A 27,461-nucleotide genomic window follows, 5' to 3' on the forward strand; every position below is an offset into this window, starting at 1 on the left:
GAGAGCCGGCCATATTACATTTTACGCTAATTCGGTATTCATTCTTCCCGTACGTCATTCATGTCACGACCCGGGTTTTCCCTGGGGTTTCCTCGCTCCTGGTCTTGCTCCTTCTTCGTGGTCGTCGTCGTCCTCATGTCCCCCTAGTCTCAGGGCTAAACTCCGGATCTGCTGCGCCGCGGCTCGCCGTCCGCCTGACAACGCGGTGCGATGGATGTCGCTTATCTCCCTCACCAAGCCGGAGATGGAACTCGTCGCATGGCTTGTCGTCGCGTCGATGCCTTCTTGCGCTGCCCGCCCTGTGTCGTTGATCGTGGATAGTGCGCGCGCGTGCTGCTCGCTGGCCGCGTTGTCGAGGCGCCTTCGCTGGTCGTCTACTGTGTCGTCTAGCCGCGCGACTTGGCCCTCGACGCCGCTTACAGCGGCTTGTTTCCCTTCCGTGATGGCTGCGCGGGCTTGAGCTTCTCGATCCTGAGCTTCGCGGTCTAAGCTTTCTACACCTTCTCTCGCCGTCTGCTTCCCTTCGGTGATAGCGGCGCGCGCTTGCGCTTCGCGATTCTGGGCTTCGTGATTGAGTCGCACTACGTGTCCCTCGACACTCTCCTTTGCGTCTCGCGCTGTTTGCTTCCCTTCGTTGATGGCGGCGAGGGCCTGCGCCTCCCGCTGCTTGGCCTCGCGGTCTAGGTGCGCCTTGTGGCTCTGCACGTCCCGGATGACGTCCTTCTTGAGATTGTTGACCTCCTCGCCTATCTGCTTTTCGTGCTCGTGGATGGACTTGGTGACATCCTCGGTCTTGCGCGTGATGCTCGCTGTTAGGCTGTCAAGCTTTTCGTTATCGAAACCCTTCAGCTTGGTCGCAATGCTTTCGAGCTTTGACATATCGATGCCGCCAATCTTCGCCTCCTTCTCGTCGCCCACGCGCCGCTGGTTCGTCACCGACGTGTAGCTGTCGGGAGTGTTCAACTCAATATCGGCCTTAAGGTTGTTGTACATCTTCTCGATTGTGTCGATCACCTCGTACACGTTGAGATTGTGCCCTGGTCGCATAAAGTCGCGCTCGCGCTGTTCGATGAACTCCCGGATCTTCTTCCACTCGTTGCCGTAGTATTTCAACCTCCCCGGTAATCCACTTCCTTTGAGGAACGTTAAGAAACCTGCAATAACGGTGTTGAGAGCACCAAAAGCGGTAACGGCGCCCGAGTTTGCACCCGCTGCTCCTAGAGCCGTCAGAGCGGCGGCTATTACGATCTGTAGAAAGTAACATCCATTGATGACTACCGAAAATACTTTGAAACTGTCTTTTGCCTTTTGCTCTGAGTGGACGATGCGCGCGTAGAGACCGATATTTGCGGCGGGACTGCGTGTATGGGGGTACGTGTTAGTCAGGAGCCTCTAATACTACAATGCAGAGCTCTATTCTGGTACGCACCGTGTTCCTATCGGGCTCGACAGTGTGAACCCAAGGTAGGGTGTAGACTGGATGCCCAACATCAGGCGGAATAGAGTGAGGGAATCCTCATTGGAGTTGAGGTATACAGGCCGGTTATCTGTCCGTGGTACGATTGTGCCAGCACCAGACTCCTGGTGGACAGGAGGTATCATGGAAGGCTCTCCTGCCTGGGGTCTCCCAGCGAAAGTCTGTTCATGCTCATTACTCATGTGGCCTTCGCTCGGCTTTCTCTGCGTGAGCAGGCGCATTGCGGCGCTGAAGAACGAACTCATCGTGTCTCGGTCGTTTCGGCAGCGACTCTACGTGTGTGGAAAGCTGATACTATCCAGGCGCCTACATCGACAGACGCGAAGAGTCAGGGAGCAAAGAGCAAAGGGAGCCATGACACGCGAGGGACGAGGCTGCGTTTTTCTTTTCCCTTGAGCACTGACTGAGCACGAGCACTATTGCCTATCTACACTACTTACTGTACAATGTACCCTGATCTACTTAGTTACTCCTTGAGCTGGCACAGTAGGTAGGGTAGGTATTTCCATGAACCACAACAGCTCGGTTGAGTCTTGCGCAACACAAAAATCCCCCAATACCACCAGCTTGCGAGATATGGGAAGCGGGTGTCATTACGCTACGCATGCAAGCCTGGTATGGTTCGGGTCTAGCCCGCTGGTTCAGCTCGACGCCACCTTGCGAGCTTCCCGAAAGGGGAGCGGTAGCATCCCCGAAAGGGACCTCAAGACACCTGTCATTGAGCCTTTAGATGTGTTTCGGTATTCATGGAGGGCCACTGAGGACGCTAGGGCAGTGATCTGAATTACCGGTGCTGGGGTTCGCGAAGGTGACAGCCAATGGTCGACGACGTGTGTACGCCGCGGGACGTACCGCAAGGGAATACCTATACTCTTATTATCCCAGAACCGGCGTATTAGAATCCTACGCTAGCCCATCTTCTTGTTCGTTTTCCAAATTCTGGATATCTTATACTTACTTTGTATAGTAAATATATCAAAATCGAGGTGGCATGCGCTATATTATAATCAGATATGTTAGGAATCAGATGTTGTAGGAAAGGTAGATATGCACTACTGATATGTCTTCACAATCAAACAAAGTGGAGTTACTCCCCATGTAGAAAAATGTCTTACATATACACCTTGAGCTCAGGCAGACTAGGATTTAGCTAGCTGATCTGACCCTTGTCAACCCCGGCGACCTGGGGCATCAAGCTGTCGATCATAGTTCGTCCTCCGGGCGCCGTTTACAGCGCAACGGGCGAGAAACTGCTGTTGGAGTCTCGACCAGTCAAGCAACAATGGCATTACGTCGGGGAAATTTATGTGCTCGCTGAATGTATGCATTATGGTTTTGCCAAGTAGTACTGAAGAAAAGTTAACGGGATGCAGAGAATTCAAGAGTAGGTCAAAAACATATCAACGGCCGATCCCAGCTATATCTTCGTATATCTGGGGACTAATGCCATCACCTCTAGCTTCTTCGCCATCGGCTATTTACTATTAACCTACAGTAGGTTGTAACCACATATTATAGTAACTAAGCTTTAGACGAAGGTGCGTTCCAGGCCATCATTTTCGTGGTATTCATGCCCAAGGAGGAGGGTCGGAGAAGTTATACCAGGTCATTGGGCGCATACGCCTAAGCATAAGACGCATACCACCTTATTACAGCGTTCCATCTGCCTCACTCACTATTAGAAGACAAACTATGTATAAGCCAAGCTGTTCCAGAGGTTTACAGGTTGAGACGCAAGAGTTGGCGAGGTGGTTCATATGCAATGCGACACGGTGGTGGTATCAAATGAACCGCTACCGTGACATTTGAATTCAGCTTGGGCCTTCTATACTCATCTCGTAGTCTACGATTATACCAAGTTCCAGTCTATAGTATAGAAGACGATATTGGACCCTAGATACCGACATTACCAGCCTAACTGTTATTCTCTCTTGCACTAAGGCCGAGCTAGAACAACACTGCCGCAAGCTTTGCATAACAGTTTCCTCTTGGTTATACTGTAAATAATTACACGTGGATAGAAGCCGGACGCCAGCACTGTACAGGATGGCTAGCTGAACGGGACTGCATACACTAAATTTCAGAAGTCTCGGTAATTTGTTCCCGCTTTCCACTGCCACATGTCTTCTCGAATCATACACAACCACAAGATAGCAGTACCGTGTAGCACTGGAGATACTACGTTTCATTTTGTGGCAATAGTACGCGAGAAAATCTAAAGCCTTAGTAGGTATCAATTTGTCACTACATCGCTTATCTAGGGTTATCCTATAGATCCGTGAACCTGTAGCTCTCCTTGTGTGAGTTTGGTATAGCTACACGACTCCAAACAGCTTTCATATTCACAATAGCGCTCATGACATCACTTCAAACAAATCAAAGCCCTTCTAATAGTAAGACTGATTACGATAGAAAAATTTCGAGAATTGTGTCTGTTCAATTTATCTATTGGCTCTTAACTTCTGCTTCAGTTTCAGACACCTTTTGAATGAATAGAGCCACGCTCAGACCGCAAAAGTCAGATTACAACACCATAATAACCTCTAGCTGGGAAAGAGCGCTTGGTGCGAAAACTTAGACCGTGAGCCGAAACTTCAGTAGGTCCTTGGCAATAATCTCCTCCTTCTTCTGTTCAAGCTCCTGCATATCCCAGGTGACGCTCACAAAGCGACCACTCAACCACGTCCTCCTCTCCTTCGCGAGCCAGACGAGCGAATCGCCGGTCAATTCGGGCTTGTCTTTGAAGATGGCGGCCATTTCTTCGCCCATGATGCCCGCCATACCCGTGAGAACGTCGCCGGGGTGGACGGCGAGGACCACGAGCTCCTCCTCCTCGTACTCCTTGGCGAGAAACTCGGCATAGCGACACAGCGCCGTTTTCGTAGTCTGATAGCCGAGCATGTTCCCTATCAGCATGTGTGCGCCCGCGCTCGAGGTGATGAGGACGGTGCGGATACTGCTCTTTAGCAACAGGGGGAGAAATGCCCGGGTGCATACTATTTCCACTAACGTTTAGCTGGAAGCTCACTACGCGTGTTATTCTGCTCATATATTTCGGGTTCCCTAAGAAAGGCAGTGTCGCTCATAGTCATAGGTTACGATTACTCACAGTATGTCGCGCGTATGTTGACATCCCAGGTCCTCCACCACTCAGCAGGGTCGCTTTCAGGCAGAGGTACCATGGCATCGACGTGGCCAGCATTACTGATAAGGATATCGAGGACGCCGCTAAAGGCATCCGCGACAGCGCTCGCAGCCGCATTGACGCCCGCCTCCGACGTTACATCGAGAGCGATGGGAAGGACATGGGGCTTAGGCCTGCCTGCCTTCTCGGCCGCCGAGAGGATCTCTTGCTTCAGTTCCTCGACGCCCCTGCGTGCGGCGACGGCGATCCGCGAACATCCTGCCCGTGCGAAGCTCAGCGCCACACCCTTCCCAATGCCTCTGGACGCCCCTGTGATGAACACGGATTTGCCGCCCAGGTCGACGGCACCCGTTGAGATGAAGGGATATGTGTCCTGGTGTGCTGTTGGGACGAAGTCCCGGATAGCGGGCCAGTTCGTAAGTCGGGCCGGGTCAAGTAACATGTTTGGAACGTGAGAAGTTTTACTTGCGTATTTGATGGGAAGTGATGGGAGTTGATTTATCTGCATTCACAGATGACTCATGAGGATCGGGCAAGAAGGAGGAACATAGTCGGTTTTATAGGCGAAGCTATTCGCGTCTTCATCGACCGTCGAGTTCCCCACCAGGATCTCGCAATATAGATGTGTAGTCGGGCTGTCTACCTCTTCATGCAAGGATAGCTAATTCCAAGCCACGGGCTAAGTATCGCGCCGAAGACGATCTCCTTGGTAAAGTTTCTAGATTGTTATGCAGCCGGGTTATGGTCTCAAAGCATCTTACAACTTCCATCGCTTTGCCGATTCTTGGAGATGGTATCATCTAGTAGGCGGTGCCAAAGAGCATTGGCTCCGTTGATAAGTCCGGCATGTTTCCTTAGACGGGACGGAGGTGTAGCTGCTTGGATACGATAGTAAGGTTTTAGTGGAAGCAAGTGTCATCAACTTGCATTCTGCAGACTCTAGTTAAGCCGAGCTCTCCCGCCAATCCCAGAGTTTCAAATGAAGATCTATGAAAGATCGATGGATCATGTCAATAGCATTCTGTTCGGACTCGTCACTACCGAGCGGGTATAATGTAAGCGATATGGATTCAGCGCCGGTGTTTGCCGTGTTCTCCATTGGAGGCACATAGAGCTTACTGAAGGAGAAGTTGCACGACATTTTCGAAGTGGTTTCTTTCTTCCCGTAGATCAGATATGATACCACAATGTGTATCCGAACAGCGCGAAATCACGACTCGGCGGTCCTTTTCAAAAAGGGGAGCATTTTCCCGGCGGGGGGGGGGGGTTCGTAGCTTTCATCCTTCTTCAGCTCCCTGTTTAAGACACATTAACCCCAAACTACTTACATAGACAACAGTATCTAACTTCTAGAGCCTACAAAAGCCTTTTACACATGCACAAGAGGGTTACAGTAAGTGTCTCTGGCTTGAACTTCTAACATCTCTGATTCATAAGGTTTCCTCTTGGCAAACACAACTTACATAGCAGGTAGGCAATCGATACGGCGCTTATACCTTTTTCTAAATGAACGGAAAAGACGTATTGCGCTGTCTGCCTAACATCCCTAATCGGAGAAGAATAGGTAAATAGGATGACGCCAACCGATTGATGATGAATAAGCAGCAACTGGAGAAATTTTTGAAATCCCCGGGGGTGTTTCCACGCCAAGCCGTCGACCAAAGTCCGGCCCCTAACCCCGTAACTCACCGGTTTGAGAATCGCCATGTCGAAGCCGTGAAATATATTCCATTACAATTGCTTAAATCACGTGAAGCACGAGGTATCATTGCTTCGATGACACTGGCCGGGTATTCGTTGATTGGTATGAGACTTTAGCATTTTCGACAAGCGGCCCTAGGTTATTCATTATGCGGAGCGAGAAAAGAGAGAACCTCGTAGACCAGGACAAGGAACGTACGGAAGTCCGCCAACGCCCGCTAAATCTAGTTGATTAAGCCGCTCGGCAACCCAGTCAGACCCAGTCGATCACTTAATCCAGGCAGACACTAGCAATTAGTTTGTAAGTGGAATGCGGACGAAATGTGTATCGTATTCGTCCGTCCCCGACCCTCTTTCACATAAAAGGCGGCGGGAAGACAACATCATCGTGACTTGTTGCGTGATTGCATTGACAGCGAGCGTTGCTTCTTTCTTTTGTGGATGTACCGATACACTGCGTTCGGTTTAGTTTCAGTTTCAGTTGCATACTTAGACAGATTTGTCTTTTCCTGATTCGAATTGGATCAGCATCGATCCCGTCGCCATGAGCGAACAGCCAGACACCAAGATGGAGAAGGGACAGGGCGGACAAGATGCCCCAGCGCCCGAGCAAGCACAGAGTTGGTTGCGGCGATTATGGAATTCGCCCACCTGGCTCCGTCCCCCGCCGCCACCGAAGAACACATACCCGCCCATCTCGAGTATTCCCCGGACCTCGAATGAGCGTCTCGCGCTGGCCTCGCCGGACAACGGCTCGGGCGACGCCACCGCCAAGACGATCCTGTATCTCGCATACGGCTCGAATCTCTCCGCGGAGACATTCCTAGGGTACCGCGGGATCCGCCCCATAAGCCAGATCAACGTTTCTGCGCCCGCATTCGACCTCTCCTTCGATCTTCCCGGGATCGCCTACAGCGAGCCCTGCTTCGCCAACACGCGGCCGCGGAAGATTCCGTTCCCAGGGAAGCCGCCCAAGTTTCCTCCTCCCCCGCCACCACCCTCCAGCAGCACCACCGCGAAGCGACCGACGTGGTCCAAGGGCTTGTACGGCGTCGTCTACGAGGTGACGCCCGAGGACTACGCGACGATAATCAAGACCGAGGGCGGCGGCCAGGGGTACAAGGACGTTCTGACGCCGTGTTTCGAGCTGCCCCCGGCCCTGCACGTGCCGGAGAAGCCTCCGATCCCCGAGCTTCCGAAGCCGTTCCTCGCGCACACTCTATACGCGCCGTGGCTGCCGGATATACCCGACGATCCCGAGAACCCGGGCAAGAGCGTCGAGGAGAATAGAGAAGAAGAGGAAGATGCTGGGCGCGACGACGGGGGCAATGACAGAGACCCGCGCAAACAGCCCTGGTTCCGCCGCCTGTTCCTCCCCGTGCACCGCCCCGACGACGCGGAGCCTTCAGCGCGCTATCTAAAGCTGATCCGGGACGGCGCGCGCGAGCACGCCCTGCCAGACGACTACCAGTCGTACCTGGGACGCCTCCAGCCGTACACCATCACGCGCGTGCGCCAGCGCATCGGACGCCTCGTGTTCATGCTGAGCGCGCTCCCGGGGTTTCTCATGATGATCGGGCTGGGCCGGCTGCTGGCCGATAAGGACGGGCGCAGCCCGCGCTGGTTGGGCGTCGCGACGACGGTGTGGATGAATCTGCTCTGGAAGACGTACGATGGTATTTACAAGCCTTTGTTCGGCGATGGCGAGCGCACCATGGCGGACGAGGAGATGGTCAAGGTGAGGGTGAGGAGGAGGAGTAGGGCTGCGCTGACGGAGGATGAGAAGAGTAGGTTATTGCGTGATTGGTAGGAGTTTTTTTTTGTCAGATTTCTTCTAGTTTTATTTTTGTTTTATGCCTCAGTTTGATTTGTAACGTATATATACATACACCTGGATAGAGTCGGGATCACGCGATCGTGGAGGTCGATGGCGAGAACACGCCCCTCCCTGCATCATGAGCCGGACTTCCGGGTTTCGGTCTAGAAGAGCTTGGATGGAATGTCACTGTATTAATAGATCAGATGCGTAACTACAGTAGAGAAAGATATCCGAATTGCTTGAGCATAACATCAGGGAAGATGTAAGGTGTCCCATTACATGTTTGTGTATTAGATCAATCAGTACCGTCAGTGCCTAAGTCATAATATCGTATCTTCCAATAATTATACGGGCTGGAGCATAGTATCTAGGTCTAGTTGCGTATATCTGAATTGTAACCGCTGTAAACCCGTCCTAGTCTATGATTGCGCCTTTGCCAAAATCGCCGGAATATCGTCTACTGTTTTCCGGCCCTCCAGAATGTCGAACACAGCCGTAAATAGCGGATAGTCATTCTCTACCCCGCGCTTCTGTAAGAATGAGTATACTTCAGCTGCCGTGCTTGTTCCCTGTAGCTTTTGGCCATTAAGCTCTTTTTGCTCGATCTCTTGGACCGAGACACCTCGCTCTACGGCAAGCTTGGCGCCGTTGAAGTTACGACCTCCCGAGCAACTCGTGATCAGGTCAGCAACGCCTGCACTTTCCTTTGTGAAGGTGGCAGTAGACACAGTCTCGCCGAAAAACTCCTTGCCAAATTTGATCATCTCTAGCAGCCCAACACGCATGATGGCTGACTTGGCGTTGTTTCCCCAGCCCTTGCCTACAACGAAACCAGCAGCCAGAGCTACGATATTCTTCAGCGCCCCACCAAGAGAGGTGCCAGCTACATCGGAAACCATGCTAACCAAAAAGTAAGGGCGTTGGAACAGAGCTTTGAAGGTGTCATGGTCAAGTGGGGGGTACTCTGGCGGCACGGGGGTCAGGCGGGTTTTACTAATTCTCCCACGAGCGTCTCTGTGCTGCATATCAGTTAGGGGTGTTATGCTCAGCTCCCGCGGGTCACCACGAGCCGGTGTGGCTGATCGTGGGGTAGCATTGCGGGACGGATTGCGAGAGTTGTCCATGGGCGGCGGATCATATGCTATGGTAGTCTCGGATAGCTTCTCTTCAGCAATCTCAGAAGCGAGGTTGGCTCCGGAAAGTGCACCGCAGTAGATGCCCAGGCCATCGCCAATCCATTCCGAGAAGAGAGACACGCCTTCGTCTGAGACATCGACACCTTTGATGCACGATATGGCGCGAGCATATGGTACAATCTTTCCCTTCAGCGTTGTGCAGGTCTTGTGGATGAACTCGTGAGGGAGGTTGAAGATCAAGATAGATGAGCCCTGAACGGCATCTTCGAGGGAAGGGTTCGCAACGAGGTTGGTCGGCAGCTTGATTTTCGGCAGGTATTTGATATTTTCATGGTGGGTATTGATAACATTTGACAGCTTCTCAACCTTGCCCTCATGCATGACATCTTCCTCATATACCCACATCTGGACTTTCTCCTCGAACAGCTCGGGGTGGGCTTTGGTGTTTTCAGCAGCAATCTTGGCTATGGTCGAGCCCCTGGCGACACAGACTGTTAGCTTACTCTTCTTGGGCGGAGAGTCTCCGAGTGACGACCAACCAGTTTCCTGAGCCGATGACTGTGACTTTGTGTCTCTTTTCCGGCCTCCCATTGCCATTTACGTTGAGTAATCCAGAGGACATGGTGGGCAAGCGGGTGGAAAGTGGTCTGGAATGGGAGATATATCGAATAGCAGGAAACCTAGTCGAGGCAGAGAACGCTGAACAAATGGATGGACGAAATAGATAGGTAATGATTCTCATATAGGACAATTTTGGTAGGACGAGAAGAAGGATCGAGCGTGTGCGATCAGTTTTATACGATAAGGTAAAGGCAAAGGTAATTTGTCTCCTCACTCAGTCCATGTGACCACCTCAGAGACAGCACTATTAGTCTCTATTACTGCCTGCCCGCCAATGGTTCTGCCGCTTCTACACCACCCTCTGCGCTGAGCTCTGCACCACTTGGAATGACGCACAGGATGGGAAATACTTTACCGCCTGCCACATTCGGCTGTAGCGACGAGGGGTGAGGACCCAACAAAACGGATCAGGGGCCGGCCAAGTTCGTATTGAAAGATTTGATTCGACGGCCTGGTTATGACGGGACCGGGATTCCAAGAGCAAAGAGCACGAGAATGGACATTTGATTGAGCTGATGCTCTCTCTCTCTGCCTAGGCAGTGTGCAATGCCGATGATTGCCACAGCTCTTGCAACCGAGGAACAGCTCTCCAAGAGATACACTGTCGTTCATTTTCCTTTGTTAACCGTGCAATTTTCATTGATACTCTAGGTAAGTCTAATCACCGAGGCGAAAGTGATCCGACGACCAAGACAGCGCTAGCTGCTATCCGAGGCACTGTCACATGCTCATTCACTTATAACGGCTCGGGCGTTGGAGCAGTCACTATTTTTAGGTAGGTAAATCATCTTGCCAAGGTATATACAACAAGTATATCTAAGGGGTTTGGATATTTGCGTCAAACAATGCTTCTCGTTCTGAAAACCAGATGTCTATTGCCTTAACAACTCCCCGACGACGGCGGAACAGCCGTTCAAGCTCGCCGAGGTTCAAGGTTTGCTCGCAGTTTGCAACGCTGACCCTTCTGTTACCCACAACACGATTACATATACCTACCCGTCTCTGACAACAAAACTCGTCGAGTTCACAGAATTTTTCAAGCAACTATTAGCGAAGCTTTCATCATTAAGCAGCCCCATCAACAACTCGATAAAGCGTTTCATAAACGCTGGGTACTAAATATGTAATAGACTGACCGCCTGCAAAGCCTCCAGTTATCAAATGTCCAAAGTAATTGAAATATTAACTCAACTAGTATTTGAGCAACTGGATTTTTGCTTTACTGGACCGGGCTAGGCAAGATGGAAATGTTTGAGGCGTGTAGCATCGCAATTAGCAGAGTAGTATTTCAGCAAGGTTAGCCTTCGCTACTACTACATAGTAATACATCTCAGCAGCTAGAGGTGAGCTTGCGAAGCTCATGTACGTAGCACTCGATTCCAAGACTTCAATGGTGGAATGCTAGGAGCCGCGTTAGAACGATCTAGATTGGTTACCAAGCTCCTAGTTTCGCCTATTACCTAGGTTGCAGGGCTTGGTAACCTGCTTAAGTCTGCTATCTTTTGCAGCAAGCAATTCCTCAGCACCTACATAGTCGTGGTGCACGCCATAGTTTCTAAGTCTCAATATGTTTATTCGGCTATTGATAAAGATCTATGACTGCTGTTCATATGATTGTCTCCTTCATTGGCAATTGAAAAACTACTTATTTTTGCACCTCATCGTCCAGCCCCGTGAAGAGTGCCACAAGTCATCCGCAAGATCGAAGCACTGGCGGTACTCAACGATGCTCTTATCCCTTGACCACAGACTTGGAGTGGATCGAGATGACGACATAGCCAATGCTATGAATCGTGTATACTTAAATGGCGATGCCATGTAGATGTTACTATCTTCTAACACAACATTGCTAGAGAGAACGGAAATACATATCAAGCATCTTCGTTCAATACCAGTATGTTGGATACACCAGTTTCCTCTGTTCTGCGGCCAAGCTCGCTAGCAAAGGCGGCATTGCAGTGCGTTGTGGATGTAAACGTTTCTCGGACGATACGATGGGAGTAATGCCCGCGTACCTGAATCCTTAGTAAGTTGTCAGAGGCATGCGTGAGAGTGTCTCTTGCGCTAGGGTTATCACGATGCACAGCATCGCCGATTGCCTGCAAGGGTGTAAAGATCCACTGGCGGTACTTATGTCGCGAAGAACTATTATTCACCGCCATTTGGGATAGAGAATGGATTGAATCATTGATTTACCAAAAGCTGGTTTTTCTCAAGATGGATTGTAAGATGCTATCAACATCTATCCCAAGCATAAGTTTATCTCGTTCATCGTCAAGACGGTATGACTAATCTAGTACAACATAATGCAGCCAAATTGATTCTCAGGAACAGGCAACTATCCGCAACCGCCCCTCAACGTAGCGAATAGCGTTGCATTAGGCATGTCCACTAACAATGATAGCCAAAGAGACTATTATAGGCACAAGTTGGGGCTTTGGAGGTATCTACCTCGCCTACATGATGTGTAGAAACCCAGGTCTCTACCTCGCCGTACACTGGACAGTTACTTTATGAGTAGATACGTATTATATATACATGACGTCATGGCCTTACATTTACAAGGGATGATGCCCCGCGCGCCGCACGCACAGCATGGGATGGGTATGGGACGGACATGGGTAGCTCGCGAAAGAACGCCTACTTATCGACAGAAAGCGCTGGCATGATTGGTCAAGGGGCTCTTCTTCGAGGGGTCATCGTCGCATACCGCGTGATGATGGATGATGCTCCTGCAGCGGAAGTTGCGCATTGCTTCCCGCGCCTGTCCATGTTGCAGAGTACTCTCTCTCTCTCTCTCTCTCTCTCTCTTCTACTAGGTGCTGTGGACTGCGTGTTCTTCCTTCCCTTTCTCCCACCATCAGTTCGTTGGTATATGAGGGGCTTGACACTGGTTGCGACTCGTTGCGTCTTCTGACGATACTTTTGACGATACTTCTGGCGACTGCGCGCGCGCACGTTGCATTCCCGCTACTACTAGCTGCGCTACTTACCTAGTCCAAGCCTCCAAGCTTACATGTACTAACAGAGACCAAGGGTGTTTCCAAGGCGGCATCCAACTAGCTCTGTCATAACCGCCATTGGATATATCGTCAGTTGCCCTACCCAGCTTCTCTCCGTATAACTACCTTGAGTGCCCTATCTCCCTCGACAGTTCTCATCCTCTTGCCTCTCTTGGTTGTTGGGCACGCCGACATCGCTCTCCCGTCCAAATAACCAAGCACTTTGCCTAGCTTGACACTCCATAGCGAAGCCATCGCCGACACAACTCTTTGCTTTCTTTAAGCCTAATTGCTCCTCTTCCTTGCCATACCCTGGTTACCTTCGCAGCTATTCGTTTCGTGGGATTGCATTTGATCAATGCCAATGTTCGCTTAGTGCTCACAAGTGTTGAACCTGTATCTCTTCTCACACGTCAGTGTGAGAGTGTCTAATAAACCATGGCGCCTCGAACAGTAACTTCGAACGAAGTCTACCTTCTGCCTCTCAAAGATAATGGAGCCCCTGATGTACAAGACGAATACATATACCTAGCTCCAGCATCCGATGATCCGATAACAATAAGATTCACAATCGAAGGTACTTCTTCGATATGTCGGAATGGCAGCCTCTGGGTCAACATCCCTACGAAAGGGTCCGAGTTTCATCGAAACCAATTCACTGAGTACAAGTACGTGTTTGCTGCAGTGTGAGGGTTCTGAGTTCGCCAATATTCTAAACTTCAAAAACTAGACTCGTCCCAGACTTCAATCGAAATATCGAGATCTCCATCCCCATATACGGAGCTGGTGCCTTTGCATTCTATACTACCTATTCCGAACTCCCCGAACTCTCAAATACGATCGACTCCGGTAGCACTCCGCCGCCGAAAAAACAAACTCCTCTATACTACATCGATGTCGCCCCTCGCCTATCTCTCGACGGCCGGCCTCTGCCTTTGCCTGCACTGTCCATCTTCTCTGTCATCAGCAAATTCATGGGTGAATACCCATCGAGCTGGGAAAAGCATCTGCGAGGTATTAGCGGCCGCGGATACAATATGATACACTTTACGCCACTCCAGATACGGGGTGCTTCGAATTCTCCTTATAGCTTGTATGATCAATTAGGCTGGGACCCTGATTGTTTTCCTCGTGGAGAAGAAGACGTACAACAGATGGTTAACAGCCTGGAGCAGAACCACTCTCTGCTTAGTCTGACTGATATTGTTCTCAATCACACCGCTCACAACAGCAAGTGGCTATTGGAGCATCCAGAAGCAGGTTACAACCTGACCACAGCCCCGTGGCTGGAATCTGCTTACGTCCTTGACACTGAGCTGCTCAAGTTTAGTTTCCAGCTTGAAGAGCTGGGATACCCCATTGACTTGAAATCCGTGGACGATCTTGTTAAACTTATGGACGGCATCAAGAAACACGTCGTTGCGGAAATTCGGCTTTGGGAATATTACGCTTTAGATGTGGACAGAGATGCCGATGCAGCCGTTCAGTCTTGGGCCCAAGGCCAACCCAACGATGTGAACGGAGATGCAGCAGACTTTGATCGTCTGAAAGATGCCAGCCTTAAGGATCAAGTCGAATACATATTTTCGAAGGGTTTAATGGGGAATGATAGGCTAGGCGAGCGATTTCGACGTCGTATCGACCCCAACATCTTAGCTTCTTTCTTAGCGGCTACCTTTGGGAAATACCGAGGCGAAGCTGATGAGTCTACTATCCGTGAAAAGGCTGTACAGATTTTGGATGCTATAAACGTTCGGTTTTACGATGAATATGACAAGGAGATAGCAGTTATTCTACAGCAACTCTTCAACCGGATCAAATATGTCCGTCTGGATGACCACGGCCCCAAACTAGGAGTTATCAACCACGACAACCCACTGATCGAATCATACTTCACCCGCCTCGACAAATCGGAAGCATCAGACCAGCTCAAGGCAGAAGATTTAGTTCTCGTCAACAATGGCTGGGTATGGGCTGGAAATGCATTGGTCGACAACGCGGGCCCCGAATCACGGGTCTACTTGCGCAGAGAAGTAATCGTTTGGGGAGACTGTGTCAAGCTGCGGTACGGAAAAGGTCCAGAGGATAGCCCTTGGCTTTGGGAATATATGACTAAATATGCTCGAATGCTGGCGAAGTATTTTGCAGGATTCAGGATCGACAACTGTCACTCGACTCCTTTGCATGTTGCTGAGCACATTCTAGATGAAGCTCGTCGTGTTCGGCCCAACTTGTATGTGGTGGCAGAGCTCTTCACCGGATCGGAGGAAATGGATTATGTATTTGTCAAGAGACTCGGCCTCAGTTCCTTGATCAGAGAAGCTATGCAAGCCTGGAGCACAGCTGAAATGAGTAGGCTTGTTCACCGCCATGGTGGTCGCCCAATCGGCAGCTTCGAGCTTGATGAAGCGCCAAAGGGAAGCTCTGGGAGTGTCCCCAACAGCGCACCTGGAAGTCCTAACCCTGCGAGCGATGAAGTTATTACCCGCGAGAGAGTACATAAAATCAAGCCTGCTCCAGTACAAGCACTCTTCATGGACTGCACGCATGATAACGAAGTGCCCGCCCAGAAGAGGGATGCTCGGGACACACTACCCAATGCGGCATTAGTATGTATGTGCGCCAGCGCTGCAGGAAGCGTCATGGGTTATGATGAGATATATCCTAAACTCATCGACTTGGTTGGTGAGACGAGGCTCTACACGTCTGAGTCTTCTGAAGCGAAAGAGATCGTAACCGGCAGTGGAAAGGGCGGAATAGGCGGGGTCAGGAAACTGTTAAATCAGATTCATACGTTAATGGGTAAAGATGGTTATGATGAAACATATATTCATCATGAAGATCAGTATATCACAGTCCACAGGGTACATCCTGAGTCAAGAAAAGGTTATTTCTTGATTGCCCATACCGCATATCCTGGTTATGGCAACGGCAATGGCGCATTCAGCTCTGTCAATCTGAGCGGTACAAAGGCACGTCACTTGGGAAGCTGGATGCTCGAAGTTGATGTAAGCGACGAAACCAGGCAAGATGTGGAGGGCGACAAGAAGTACCTCCGAGGTCTCCCTAGTCGTGTGGCTGATGTCCCCGGAATTCGTATGGAAGTCAAAGGAGATACTACTGTGATTACTGTTCGCGACAAGTTTCCGCCCGGAAGTATCGCTCTATTTGAAACGTGGATTCCAACCGCAGAACACTCCGCTGGTCTGGACAACTATGTCACATCGGGCTCAAAGGCGGCCATGTCAGAGTTAGATTTGGTGGATCTAAACTTCCTCTTGTACCGATGTGAAGCAGAGGAACGAGACGGTAGCGACGGCAAGGATGGCGCATATGACATACCTAATTCCGGGAAGATCGTATATGCTGGTCTCCAGGGCTGGTGGAGCCTTTTGAAGGACATCATCAAAGAAAACAACCTAGCACACCCGCTGTGTCAGAACCTCCGTGATGGACCATGGGCCATGGATTACATAGTCGGGCGCTTGGAGAGAATCAGCCAGAAGCCGGAGTTTACCAGCCTATCAAAGCCAGCAGAATGGCTGAAGGAGCGGTTCAACGCTATAAGAAGCATTCCAAGCTTTCTTATGCCACGATATTTCGCCCTAATCATTAGGACAGCTTATACGGCCGCTTGGGAAAGGGGTCTTGAGCTAATGAGTGATCATGTACACAATGGCCAATGGTTTCTTCAGAGCCTTGGTATGGTCAGCATACAGCAGACAGGAATTATCAAGTCAGCGTCATTATGGCCGAAGAAGCTTGTCCCTTCGTTAGCTGCCGGGCTTCCCCATTTTGCAGTTGAGTGGGCTCGCTGCTGGGGACGTGATGTGTTCATCTCCCTTCGTGGTCTTTATATTGCCACTGGTCGCTATGAGGAGGCTGCCGAACACATCTTTGCCTTTGCAAGTGTTCTTAAGCATGGTATGATTCCCAATCTTCTCAGCAGTGGGAATCTCCCACGTTACAACAGCCGCGATTCAATCTGGTTCTTCCTGCAGTGTATACAAGATTATACCCGATATGCACCAGATGGAATGAGTCTTTTGACCAGGGAAGTTAAACGAAGGTTCCTACCCTACGACGACACCTGGTTTGCCTCTGACGATCCAAGAGCTTACTCTACCAAGAGTCTTATTCAAGATGTCATTCAGGAAGCTATGCAGCGACATGCATCCGGGATGAAATTCCGTGAAGCTAATGCTGGTCCCGACATTGACATGCAGATGCGGGACGAAGGTTTCAACATTGAAATCAATGTGGACTGGTCAAACGGAATCATATTTGGTGGCAATCAGTTTAATTGTGGCACATGGATGGACAAGATGGGTGAAAGCGAACGCGCTGGTTCGAAGGGTGTGCCAGGGACTCCCCGTGATGGAGCAGCCATTGAGATCACTGGGCTTCTATATAGCACTCTCACATGGCTTGCTAAACTGAATTCCGAGGGGAAGTATCCGTATAGCGGTGTCAAGAAGTCCGACGGCAGCGAGATTACCTTTTCAGCTTGGGCCGACTTGCTCAAGTCAAGCTTCGAGTACAGCTACTATGTGCCCAAGAACCCTTCAGACGACAACAAGTACGCCGTGAACTCTAGCATCGTGAACAGACGCGGTATCTACAAGGATCTGTTCCGCTCCGGCAAAGAATACGAGGATTACCAGCTGCGTCCTAACTTCGCCATCGCCATGACCGTAGCTCCCGATCTGTTCGATCCAGACCACGCAATGGATTGCCTTATCCTCGCGGACAAAGCCCTGCGCGGACCCACAGGCATGGCGACCCTTGACCCCTCAGACCTCAACTACCGCCCATTCTACATCAACAGCGAAGATTCCACGGACTTCGCCACCTCCAAAGGCCGCAACTACCACCAAGGCCCCGAATGGCTCTGGCCCACAGGCTTCTTTCTCCGCGCCCTCTTGAAATTCGACCTCGCGAGACGCACGACGAAAGAAGGACGCGTCGAAGCCTTCCAACAAGTCACGCGCCGCCTCAGCGGCTGCAAGGAAATGATAGAAAGCAGTCCCTGGGCAGGCCTAACCGAGCTCACGCAGAAAGATGGCCAGCACTGCGCTGACTCGAGTCCCACGCAGGCCTGGAGCGCCGGGTGTCTTGTTGATTTGTATATGGACGCCGCTGAGTACGGGATGGCGTAAAACTTACCTTACCTTACTTACCTAGCTGATTGTGCTAGAAGAGAAAAGAAGTACGTAGATAGATGGATCAATATCTGAGCGGATGGAATAGGTGTCTATCGGTGGGAAGGAGGGGGTGTGATAAAGGCTTTGAAAAAAGAACATGAACATTAAAATAAATACGATGGATGGTAAATAGAGCATAATTACGAGTAATTTTAAATCAACGTACATGGTCCTGGGATTTCAGAATCTTTTCTTTTCTTGTCTGCTTTTTTCTCCTTCCTTCCTTCCTTTTCTTTCGTTGTAGACACGATTAGCTCTTAACTGTTAACTGAATTAAGCAAAGCACGCAAGACACCTTCACGAAAGCAATTGTTCTTTTTCTCCATAGTGAGTGATTCTTACTCATATTAATACTGAGTAGTTATTCATAATCATACATTTTCAAAAACTCCTGCGTAATGCCCTCCCCATCAAATCCATTCATCACATCGTCATATCTTTTTCGTACATTGGATCATTTCAACTCGGGCATGATTTTCATGCGTATAAGCTAACGTATATAGTTGGATACAAGCCATGAAAAAACGTTTGGAAAAATGCATCGCTTCGTCGCCCATATCTGCTGTGCTGTTGCCCCGATATATTCCACATCTGAGTGAGCTCTGAGCTGAGGTCGATCCTCTAGATGATGATGATACACTATGCACCTTGATTAGACTAGAGAGCCATTGCGTCGTCGCAACTAAACTTTCGCGACCGAATTTCTCGCACCCTGACGAGATGTCGGTGATTTTCTCAACTCAGATGGCGGCTCAATCAAGGTTTCAACGAGCGCTTTTGCATCACGGTAGAGCTGTTGAAGAAGCAGCGCTTGTTTCGCAGAAGTCCTCATGGGGATGACGGGATTAAATGTCTGCTTTGAGTAGGCTGCAAACACAATACCTCGATTCTTAGGATGGTCAGCTGGGAGACCGCCTCTTGCCTTTGGTGACGATGAGACAGGAGCGTATTCACTGTAGAACGGTCGGATCCACCCACGAGAAATATCATCGGGGCGCGCATCGACATTTCGGTACTCGTTCCAGTAATCGCAGTTTAGCGCAGCGAGGTGAGTGTCCGTGACGATCTCAAAAGGTGATGGAACTTCGTTAAGACCATATGCAGCCAATAGACGGCCACTTACATTTGTTACCTTGGCAGAGGCAGCTAACCTGTCTTTGGTCGTCATATCAACGGTCTTAGGCCCGCTTGTTATGGTAGTACCCATGATGTCTAGACGAGAGTCACCGTCTACAGGCCAGAGGCTTAGTACGTACAGAACAGCAAAGTCGTATTTCTTAGCGAGTGCCGCAGCCCGAAGCGCTCCCAGAGTGTCTCGGGGATTGGTGGGCGAATACGTAAGTGCGAGAAGATTGCAACGTGTTGGTGTGGTAGGTGGAGTTATTTCTTCCTGAACTGGCTTAAACGTAATATGTCGTGGACTTGGATTTTTTGACACACGACTCTTTCTATAGGAGTTGCGAACATCTTTGCGAAGGGACGTGGGTGGGGTATGCACGTCAAGAGTGAGTGGTTGGTTTTCGGCAATATCATCATCACTTAAAGCAAAGAAGTCATCGAATGTAGGCTCTTTAAGAACGCCATGTTTCGAGGGCTTTGACGCCGAAATGGAGAGGGTAGATGTACTAGCGGACCTTCTTAGCTTTGAACGTGGAACATATTCACTATTACTCGCGAGAGAGCTGCGAAATGGACGATCCACTAGCTTACTACCCCATGTTTCTCGCGAGCTATGCCTGCTTTTGGAGTTGCCGACGTTCTCAGATAGTGAGACGTTCGTTAATGCTGCACCAGCCGTTCTAGGACGCCGAGGAGCAAGGCTATTAAGAGACATGGATCGATGAATCACTGGCTTCCGACTGAACTTATCAACGTCGAAAACAGGGATGCACTCTGCTGTTGCCCTTTCATAGAATTGTGAAGACCGTTGTTGTAGGTTTGAGGTCAACTTTTGTACAGAGCAGGATGGAACGGCTTGCAGGCTAATATTGTCGATAGAGTTGCCATTATCTGGTAATATCATCGATGGTGCGAAATCAGGGGAAGGAAGCAATGAAGGTCCTATGGTATTATTTTCAGGTTCCGGCTGATGGGGATTGGAGGAAGCTTTAAACTCCAGTGGATTGAAAAGCAGGGATATATGAGTTGGCGTCCAATCCAGCAATCCTGTTTCAACGGTACGTGAATGCGGTGATTGCTCTCGTGATGTATTAATCCGGTCGCGATCATCCGGGCTACCTATTGATCTCTTGTTCCTGAATAATGAATCTTCTGGGAAGCGAAAGCGGGACGAGCGTGGTTTGGTTGGCGATCTCTTACTGTTGGGCCGCAAAGGGGAAGACGGAGGATCTGATTGACTGGGCCGATTAACAATGGTAATACTAGAGGCAACCGAGGACCACTTGACCAATGCTTCTTGTATCGTTGGTACGCTTTGAGAACGATTTATGTCGCACTCCGGTCCGTCAATAACTGCCTCCCTTGGTGTCATATGTATGGATGTAGGTCTAAGGTACGACGGCGATGGAAACATTGGAGGTGAGGGGCGGTGGTCGGCGAGTATTGATGCATTCTGTTGCTGCTGCGTTGACCTCTGCCTCTTTTGCCCCCTCCGTCTTGATCCAGTAAAGAACTGTTCCAACTTTTCGAACCCGTGCGCCATTCTCCATGTATTAGCCAAAGATCTGTGTGTTCTTGTTGGGCTTCTCTATGATCTAGTCAGCTTTCAATTCCAAGATCAGAGTATAACGTATACTCTCACATACCAAGATGTTTAAGGGAAATGGAAATCACGTCGTGGATAGACACAATGGTAAGAAATACTGTGTGGGCGAACGCAAACAAATTGGGGTATCAAGGCTTTATGCTGTGTCTAACTTTGGGGACAAGATTGAGACGAAGACATTAACAGGTAAGAGGCTAGTCTGCAAGTGCTGAATAACGGGATCCAGGTAATACAAATAATAACAATGGGCAGCACAAATTATTCAGAAACCCACGGGAGTAGCCTTACACAACTGAAAAACGCCGACAGCTGGTGCTCGATTGTACAAGTGTAGGAGCTCGAGGCGAACCCATCCGGGCTGGTTATAACGGCGGAAATGAGGGGACGAAGGTCCCTTGATTCACTTTGTCTCAACGTTAGGCGGAGTATAAGGGGCTAGAGGGCTTAAGGACTTGAGGACTTGAGGGGATGCAGGTAATGTGTAGTGATCTAGAAGAGGATGGGTTGTCTCGGATATGTCTAGAGCTATATCACACTCGTCTTAGGTGACATGAACGGTGGCGTCTGGGGTTGCCGATTCCTGATGGTGGCTCCAAGAGCTGATGGAAATCCTGTTGGCTGAGGGCATGCACGGACAACCGGCCATGCGAAATTTCGACTCAACATGCGGCGTGTCTTGGGAGTCGGTGGCTGGCAGAACACAGTATGGAAGGGAAGTCGAATGATGCAGAGGGAATGAGAGTTGAACCAGTTTGTAGACGTAGGTCTTGGACTAACAGAAGCCGAGTCCAGCTCATGAAGGCAGTAGTAGCAAGTAGTAGCAAGTAGTCTGTCGCACATAAATTATAATGCCGACGATACAAGAAGGGATTGCGCGTGGTGTAAGTACAGTAAATCCCTTGGATTTGACTTGGTTCCTGTTGGGGGAGGTCCTTTTTTTTTTCTTGTCGTCAATTCCGACTTCTTCTCTGCTTCACCAAAAAGAAAGACAAGTCGGTGTAAGTAGTCTTTGAAGGCGTTGTAGAAAGGAATTGTTATGTTTAATTGTTGGTTGGACGGTTTGGACATTGGCTGGGATCTGGCTGGGGTTGGGCTGGTGGGTGCGTGCTGGTGGTGGTGCTGGAGGGAGGCGTAACAAAACTGGGATGCCGACGACGGGGGCCGGGGACGGGGATGGGAGGATGGAGGGCGGGAGGCTGTCACGATTGGTCGAATTGGTTGTTAACTGTTCGTTTTGGGAATGTACACTTACCGCTGCGGTGGTGGCTTCCAAGACAAAAAGGAAAAAGAAGTTGCACCTGCCCCATTGCCAGACCAGGTTGCTACCAGGCTGATACCAGGTTGCTACTGGATTGCTACCGGGTTGCCCAAGTCTGTGCTGAGGCACATGCCTAAGCGACATGGCATGATGGCTGTAATGTAGGTAATGCAGAATAGTGTAAATACCAGAATCCCACCATCAGACGGACAGCCAAGGTGAGGGTTTTGTGTAGGTGAGCCGTACTTAGGCATACATGCGACAGTTACCTACCTAGTCCTCCTGCAACCTGGAAGTGCAAAGTAGATAGATATTCGACAAGATACTTGCCCAAGTACTTCAGCTATGCAAAATGAGAGCCGACTAATAAGGCAAGGGAGAAACCTCAACCACTCGTCGACTCGGTCTTGGGGTAGCTATTCAAAAAAAGGTTCGAACTCGTAACAGATTGCCCCTATCACATCGCAAGCTCCAATATCCAACTGAGATAAGCAGCTGTCAATCGTCATGTGTCGTCACCTATCACCAGTAGGTAGCCATATCGCTAGCATGAAGAAGAAGAAAAGACACCAAGATAGGCAGCCTCTGGCCAAATTGGTAGTCTGCACATCTGTCATTATCTGTCATTCGGTGTGCATATTTCATAACTGCTGTCGGTATAGGAACGATGCGAGCTTCGCCACCTGCAACTAACTGTGCAGTACCTATAAGCAAGCAAGCAAGAAAGAAAAAAACAAAACAAAAAAAAACCGTCGGACAGCGCATTGCAGCAGCCATGAGGCCGTCCCAATGCCATGCCACAGGTTCCGCCACGGCATCTGCCTATACCGAAGCACTATTGCCATATCTGCAAGTCCGGTGGGCACTGCATGAGCCGCCAGAAGCAAGGAAAATAATAGTTGCATGTGTCGAGAGCGAATATTCGATAGACGGCACTTTGTGTCAAGGGCCGTTATGCGGGCCAAGCGCGTTGAATTCATCAATTCATCCACAGTGATCAGGACCAAGCTTTGACTGGCTGTGTAGTCGCCCTTGTGATCTTGCGTCAGGCCAGATTCCCTGGCTCGGATGTAACGCTCTGGTTGACGGGCCAGGTAACATTGCATACCCGTCAGGGACTAGGTAACCTGCCTACCACTAGATACTGCAGGTGTACATAGATGTGATACTAACACCCATCAAGACGTCACAGAGAGAGAGAGGAGGAGGGGAGAGGGGGGTAGAGGGGGTTGACAGCGGAAGATAGGGAAACAAGTGAATCATGATTTAAGCGCATGGCAAGCCCTTCATCAACTCCACCAAAAGCAATCGTCGTAGTCGTTCATACACGTTACCTACGACGAAAAGAGATGATGGCCGCAAGCCACACATACTATGTACACAAAGTATGTACCTAGGTAGTTGATACGAAAGCAAGGGCCACCTAGCGCACCCGGCCACCCGCTGCTCTGCCGCCTTGAATTAGGAACTCGAATCAGTTACTTACGAAGTATGTACAACCTCCCTGGTCCAGACTCTGCTCAGTTCTACCTAGTGTAGAAAGTAGAGAGAAACAGTCCTGTACCCAAAGAGGTAATTGATCCACGTAGGTATCCTCTCTCAGCACTGCTCTCCGTAACTGGACCATACCTACCTTACTTACAGACTATGTAGGTACTTACACAATAGTACGCTAACCCATACAAGATTGCCCGTCAGACTGGGTTCCTTGGATCACCAATTCACGGTACTGTTGGTCTAGTTTGATTTCCTCTCGCCTCCAACGGCTTCAACGATTCAATTGCGTGTGAGCATGTACACTATATATGTATGTAAGTAATGGCTGGGTTAGGTACGCAGAGGGATTTGCATTAGGTACTCTATTGGACACTTGGGCGGCAGACACCCTTCCATCACCTACATAGTGTCACATCGACCGTCCAATCTCCATCTTTGTCTCTGGCCCTGTATGTTTCCAAGACTCAAGTCAGTACCTACATTGTCACATTGTACTAATCGGGACATCCTCTTTGCCTTGCTTCCGTCCTTCTGGATCAATGTCTTGCTGCAATCATGCTTTGATCTACCTACCTACATGTGCCTTACCTACCTTACCTGCTTTGCATCAACCGTTTAGTGGCATTTGGGCTGGTTGCACTACCTAGTATCTGCTAGTACGATACAGCGCTTTACCGGACCGGCTTGCTTCATGACTGCCAGGTCCCGGTTGCGCGACGTGGTACGGGATACAATGTGACAAACGGCGATGCATTCATCATCATCATCACTCCCGGTTCTACGGCATCCTCGGACAAGAGGTAGAAGAACTGGTTTCTTCTGATGTATATGTGCTCGGCCGCAATTTCTTCTTGGAGGGATCCTTAGGTGACGAGTCGATGATCCAGAAGGCTATTGATTTTGATTTCAGCTCCCAACAAAACATGCATCAATTTGTTTAGCGCTCTGATAACCCATCCCTCAACTCGATCCGTTCTTTCGATACTGCAAAAATTTTTCCTTCATGTTTCTGCGTAAAACGCTGACTTGTCATCGCAACGGCGCGGCTCTTGCTCAGCTGGCAATTACGCATCCACAGTGTAAGTGCGCCGTGGGACGATCGTTGAATACACTGATAGTTCGTGTTCTATCTCCTCCCTTGCATCACGGCAATCTTGTCTTATCCACGGCAGCCTGCTTTATCTGTACGAGCCAATCGAGCTTACACAAGCGAGACAAGCGGCCCACCGATTGAAGCAAGAGCACTTCTTCGAATAATGGCATACATAGTTAGGCGGAACACTAGGCTGAACGTAACACTTACAAGCCATTGTAAGCAGTTCCTGTCCGCCTCGGGCTCAGGGTTGGTACCAACACGCGGTGACAAGACGCGCAGACACCAGTTTTCTATGTACCAAACGCACCAGTCACATAACAATAAGCTCAATAGAACGCGTCGAGCCCTCTCACGATTTCGATTGTATCTCAACGATGTCCCTTCGCGTATTATATCCGATAGACTATTTTGAGCATATTCGCTGGCCCTGGCTATCTGGCATTGTTGTCCGAGCTATTCTCTCCCTTCCTAGCCCTAGAACTTCAAAGATCCATGGCAGCTCCCAAAATCCGTGAGTCTGATATTGAGTAGTTGCCGGTAGGTGTGATATTGGTATCCCTGCCTTCACTAACCTAGCACCTGCTTCTAGGTACGGCATACACATTGCATTGTACCTTGTGGCATAACGTAAGTACAGCATTTGGCAGCTCATGAAATATGAAATCAGACTTTTCACGTGGCTATCCTTCTCCAACTCACCATCTATAAAGCATGTGCCCAAACAACGGCATTGTTCTTGTGCTTGAACTTGTCGAAATCTATAGGAAATCAGACATAATACAATGTGTTATTCGGTGTCTATAAGACGTTTATCATTGTTTAAAACTGATACATGCTGCTCATTAGACACACCAAATTTCTGTACTGGTGAAAGCAGATGATTTCAGTGTTTCTTTGACTTCCTGGGACGATGAAGTCCGTAAGCACGCTGACACATTCCGCCGCCGAGAAAGGATGTTAAGGTTGAGAATGGAAATCATATGGTAAAAGAAACAGATGCTCTTTGATCTAAACTTTTAGTGTAGTACGTAGTATTCCAATCCCCGTTCGCCATCTTTCCATTCCCTAACTACCTCCCCGTCCATGTAGCCATCAACGTAGGCGTCGCCAACCAAGCGGTATTCTTCATCTTCCCTCTCCTCCGTATAATGATTGGTGTCTTGCAACCCAGAGGTACACAGATAGCGTCTCTGCGCTACATGAAGCCCGAACCAATGCCCATGAGCCCACCTTCTGTGACGAAAAAGCTACGTCCTTCCCATCAGAGAAGCGTACTTATCTTGCAATATCACCCGCCTCTCTTCAGGTTCTACGCCTTCTATATTCACATACTTCTTCAGGTGGTCATTTAGGCCTATGGACGGAAAACGCTCGCTAAGGAGGTGGTACTGAACACTTCTAGGCAAAATGCCTAATGTCCCAAATACCTTGTCTCTCGGCTCAGAAGTAAGCCTTTGACCTGTATACACGGAGCACGTCTGAAAGGGATCCGGGTCCCTCTTTCTCCCGGGGTTTAAGAATGTGGAGGTTCGTGGGACCTTGATAACCTAGATAGTGTATGGGCATACGACCAGCCTTGACGTGAACCTTGTATCATGGCTCTCGGGAAATGTTTTCTTATGTCCGCCTCACGGCATTTAAAAATGGAAGAAACAGTAGTGAGTACCTATATTCCAGATAATTCTAGATTCGCCACAGTAGAAGTGGACCGACTGTGCATTCAGAATCTCTTGCACTATCTATCCAAAGCCTGCTCCCAAATTCCCTTTCAAAAAAAGATTGATGGTAGCAGTGATATGGCGCCTCCATTGCCTGTCTTCTAGTATGCCTGATATTGAATTCGAGTCTGCTTGGTCATATAATTTTCCAATTAGCTCGAAAGCTAGCTTACTGTGATCTGATTTCCGTCATTAGCGACACTTGTTGAGACTGTTCTTCTCTGTCTCGTTGATTGATACACAATACGTCCACCCACACCGTGACAGGCCGGTCTCGCTCCCTCATATGATCAGCTACAAGAAAACTCACAATAAAAGTACTGGCATGAAAGGCCGGGCGTAAGGAAAGAAGACCATCGCCGCCATGAGACGTAATGTCACCACCATGTCGTACCTGGACTCACCCAGTTGACATACGTGGACGTTGCAACATGGCGTATGGAAGCGGCCGGGCTGTTTCTAGGCTGCGAGGGCTATGCTATGGGCACGGGAGCAGACCTGACGATAACGATTGTAGTTCCCGGGCCTCTACGAGACGAGCATCTTCGGTTACAACATATTGGTTACATTGTATGAGTATAGATCAAGGGCATACGTAGAGAATAGTCTTAAATAAACAAATACCCACCGCCTAAGATATTCAATTAGACCAGCTCCTCTGAACTCTAAAGTACGTTAATATGTCACATATTAGCGAGGCCTGGAAGCTTCATATTCGATGTATGTCTCGACGTCCTCACCGAAGCATGTAAAGGGACTATCATTGGGGCACAGTCTAAATTGGTGCTGCGGCAGACACGCAGTGAATATATGAGCATATCAAGAAGAAATCAACAGTCACGTAAGCAAGGAATACACAGACGAGTGAATGATACTATAAATATATCGACAGAAAGGCAATGAAGAGATGCGATTTCCTGATGCTTTTGATGTTGCCTCCTCACTGTGTTGAGTACCTAGGTAGATACTCACTTGTTAATAAGGAAAAGTCACTCGTCGCTCGCCATCTCGAAAGCTCCCACTGATGACTCCTAAGGGTAATAGTATACCATTGTTTGGATA

The 27,461-nt window shown here is 49.5% G+C and overlaps 6 protein-coding genes across 6 annotated transcripts; 2 read left to right on the forward strand and 4 right to left on the reverse strand.

Moving 5' to 3' along the window:
* Positions 1-63: 63 nt before the first annotated feature.
* F5B22DRAFT_633904 (uncharacterized protein) lies at positions 64-1,722 on the reverse strand (the record flags this gene model as incomplete). Its single annotated transcript, XM_047976907.1, has 3 exons — positions 64-333; positions 583-1,357; positions 1,430-1,722. The coding sequence occupies 3 exons, from the start codon at positions 1,720-1,722 to the stop codon at positions 64-66; spliced, it is 1,338 nt and encodes a 445-aa protein (XP_047834519.1).
* Positions 1,723-4,051: 2,329 nt separating this feature from the next.
* On the reverse strand, positions 4,052-5,064 carry F5B22DRAFT_642917 (NAD(P)-binding protein; the record flags this gene model as incomplete). Its single annotated transcript, XM_047978198.1, has 2 exons — positions 4,052-4,473; positions 4,587-5,064. 2 exons carry the CDS (start codon positions 5,062-5,064, stop codon positions 4,052-4,054), a joined length of 900 nt encoding a protein of 299 aa, XP_047834520.1.
* A 1,534-nt stretch (positions 5,065-6,598) lies between these two features.
* F5B22DRAFT_418260 (uncharacterized protein) lies at positions 6,599-8,347 on the forward strand. The gene has a single exon (XM_047971612.1). It carries the CDS (start codon positions 6,868-6,870, stop codon positions 8,131-8,133), a length of 1,266 nt encoding a protein of 421 aa, XP_047834521.1. The 5' UTR covers positions 6,599-6,867; the 3' UTR covers positions 8,134-8,347.
* A 47-nt stretch (positions 8,348-8,394) lies between these two features.
* F5B22DRAFT_592135 (glycerol-3-phosphate dehydrogenase) lies at positions 8,395-10,633 on the reverse strand. The gene is made up of 2 exons (XM_047973892.1): positions 9,818-10,633; positions 8,395-9,756 (listed from the first exon to the last, which is right to left on the reverse strand). Exons 1-2 carry the CDS (start codon positions 10,018-10,020, stop codon positions 8,562-8,564), a joined length of 1,398 nt encoding a protein of 465 aa, XP_047834522.1. The 5' UTR covers positions 10,021-10,633; the 3' UTR covers positions 8,395-8,561.
* A 1,999-nt stretch (positions 10,634-12,632) lies between these two features.
* Positions 12,633-18,449, forward strand: F5B22DRAFT_592138 (glucanotransferase domain of glycogen debranching enzyme-domain-containing protein). Its single transcript, XM_047973893.1, has 2 exons — positions 12,633-13,569; positions 13,632-18,449. Exons 1-2 carry the CDS (start codon positions 13,340-13,342, stop codon positions 18,058-18,060), a joined length of 4,659 nt encoding a protein of 1,552 aa, XP_047834523.1. The 5' UTR covers positions 12,633-13,339; the 3' UTR covers positions 18,061-18,449.
* On the reverse strand, positions 18,429-21,314 carry F5B22DRAFT_418286 (uncharacterized protein). The gene is made up of 2 exons (XM_047971613.1): positions 20,871-21,314; positions 18,429-20,812 (listed from the first exon to the last, which is right to left on the reverse strand). The coding sequence occupies exon 2, from the start codon at positions 20,765-20,767 to the stop codon at positions 18,788-18,790; it is 1,980 nt and encodes a 659-aa protein (XP_047834524.1). The 5' UTR covers positions 20,768-20,812; positions 20,871-21,314; the 3' UTR covers positions 18,429-18,787.
* Between the last annotated feature and the right edge of the window lie 6,147 nt (positions 21,315-27,461).

This window comes from Xylaria bambusicola (assembly GCF_022495145.1).
Source record: "Xylaria bambusicola strain CBS 139988 unplaced genomic scaffold F5B22scaffold_5, whole genome shotgun sequence".
In the NCBI taxonomy this organism is placed as follows: Eukaryota; Fungi; Ascomycota; class Sordariomycetes; order Xylariales; family Xylariaceae; genus Xylaria; species Xylaria bambusicola.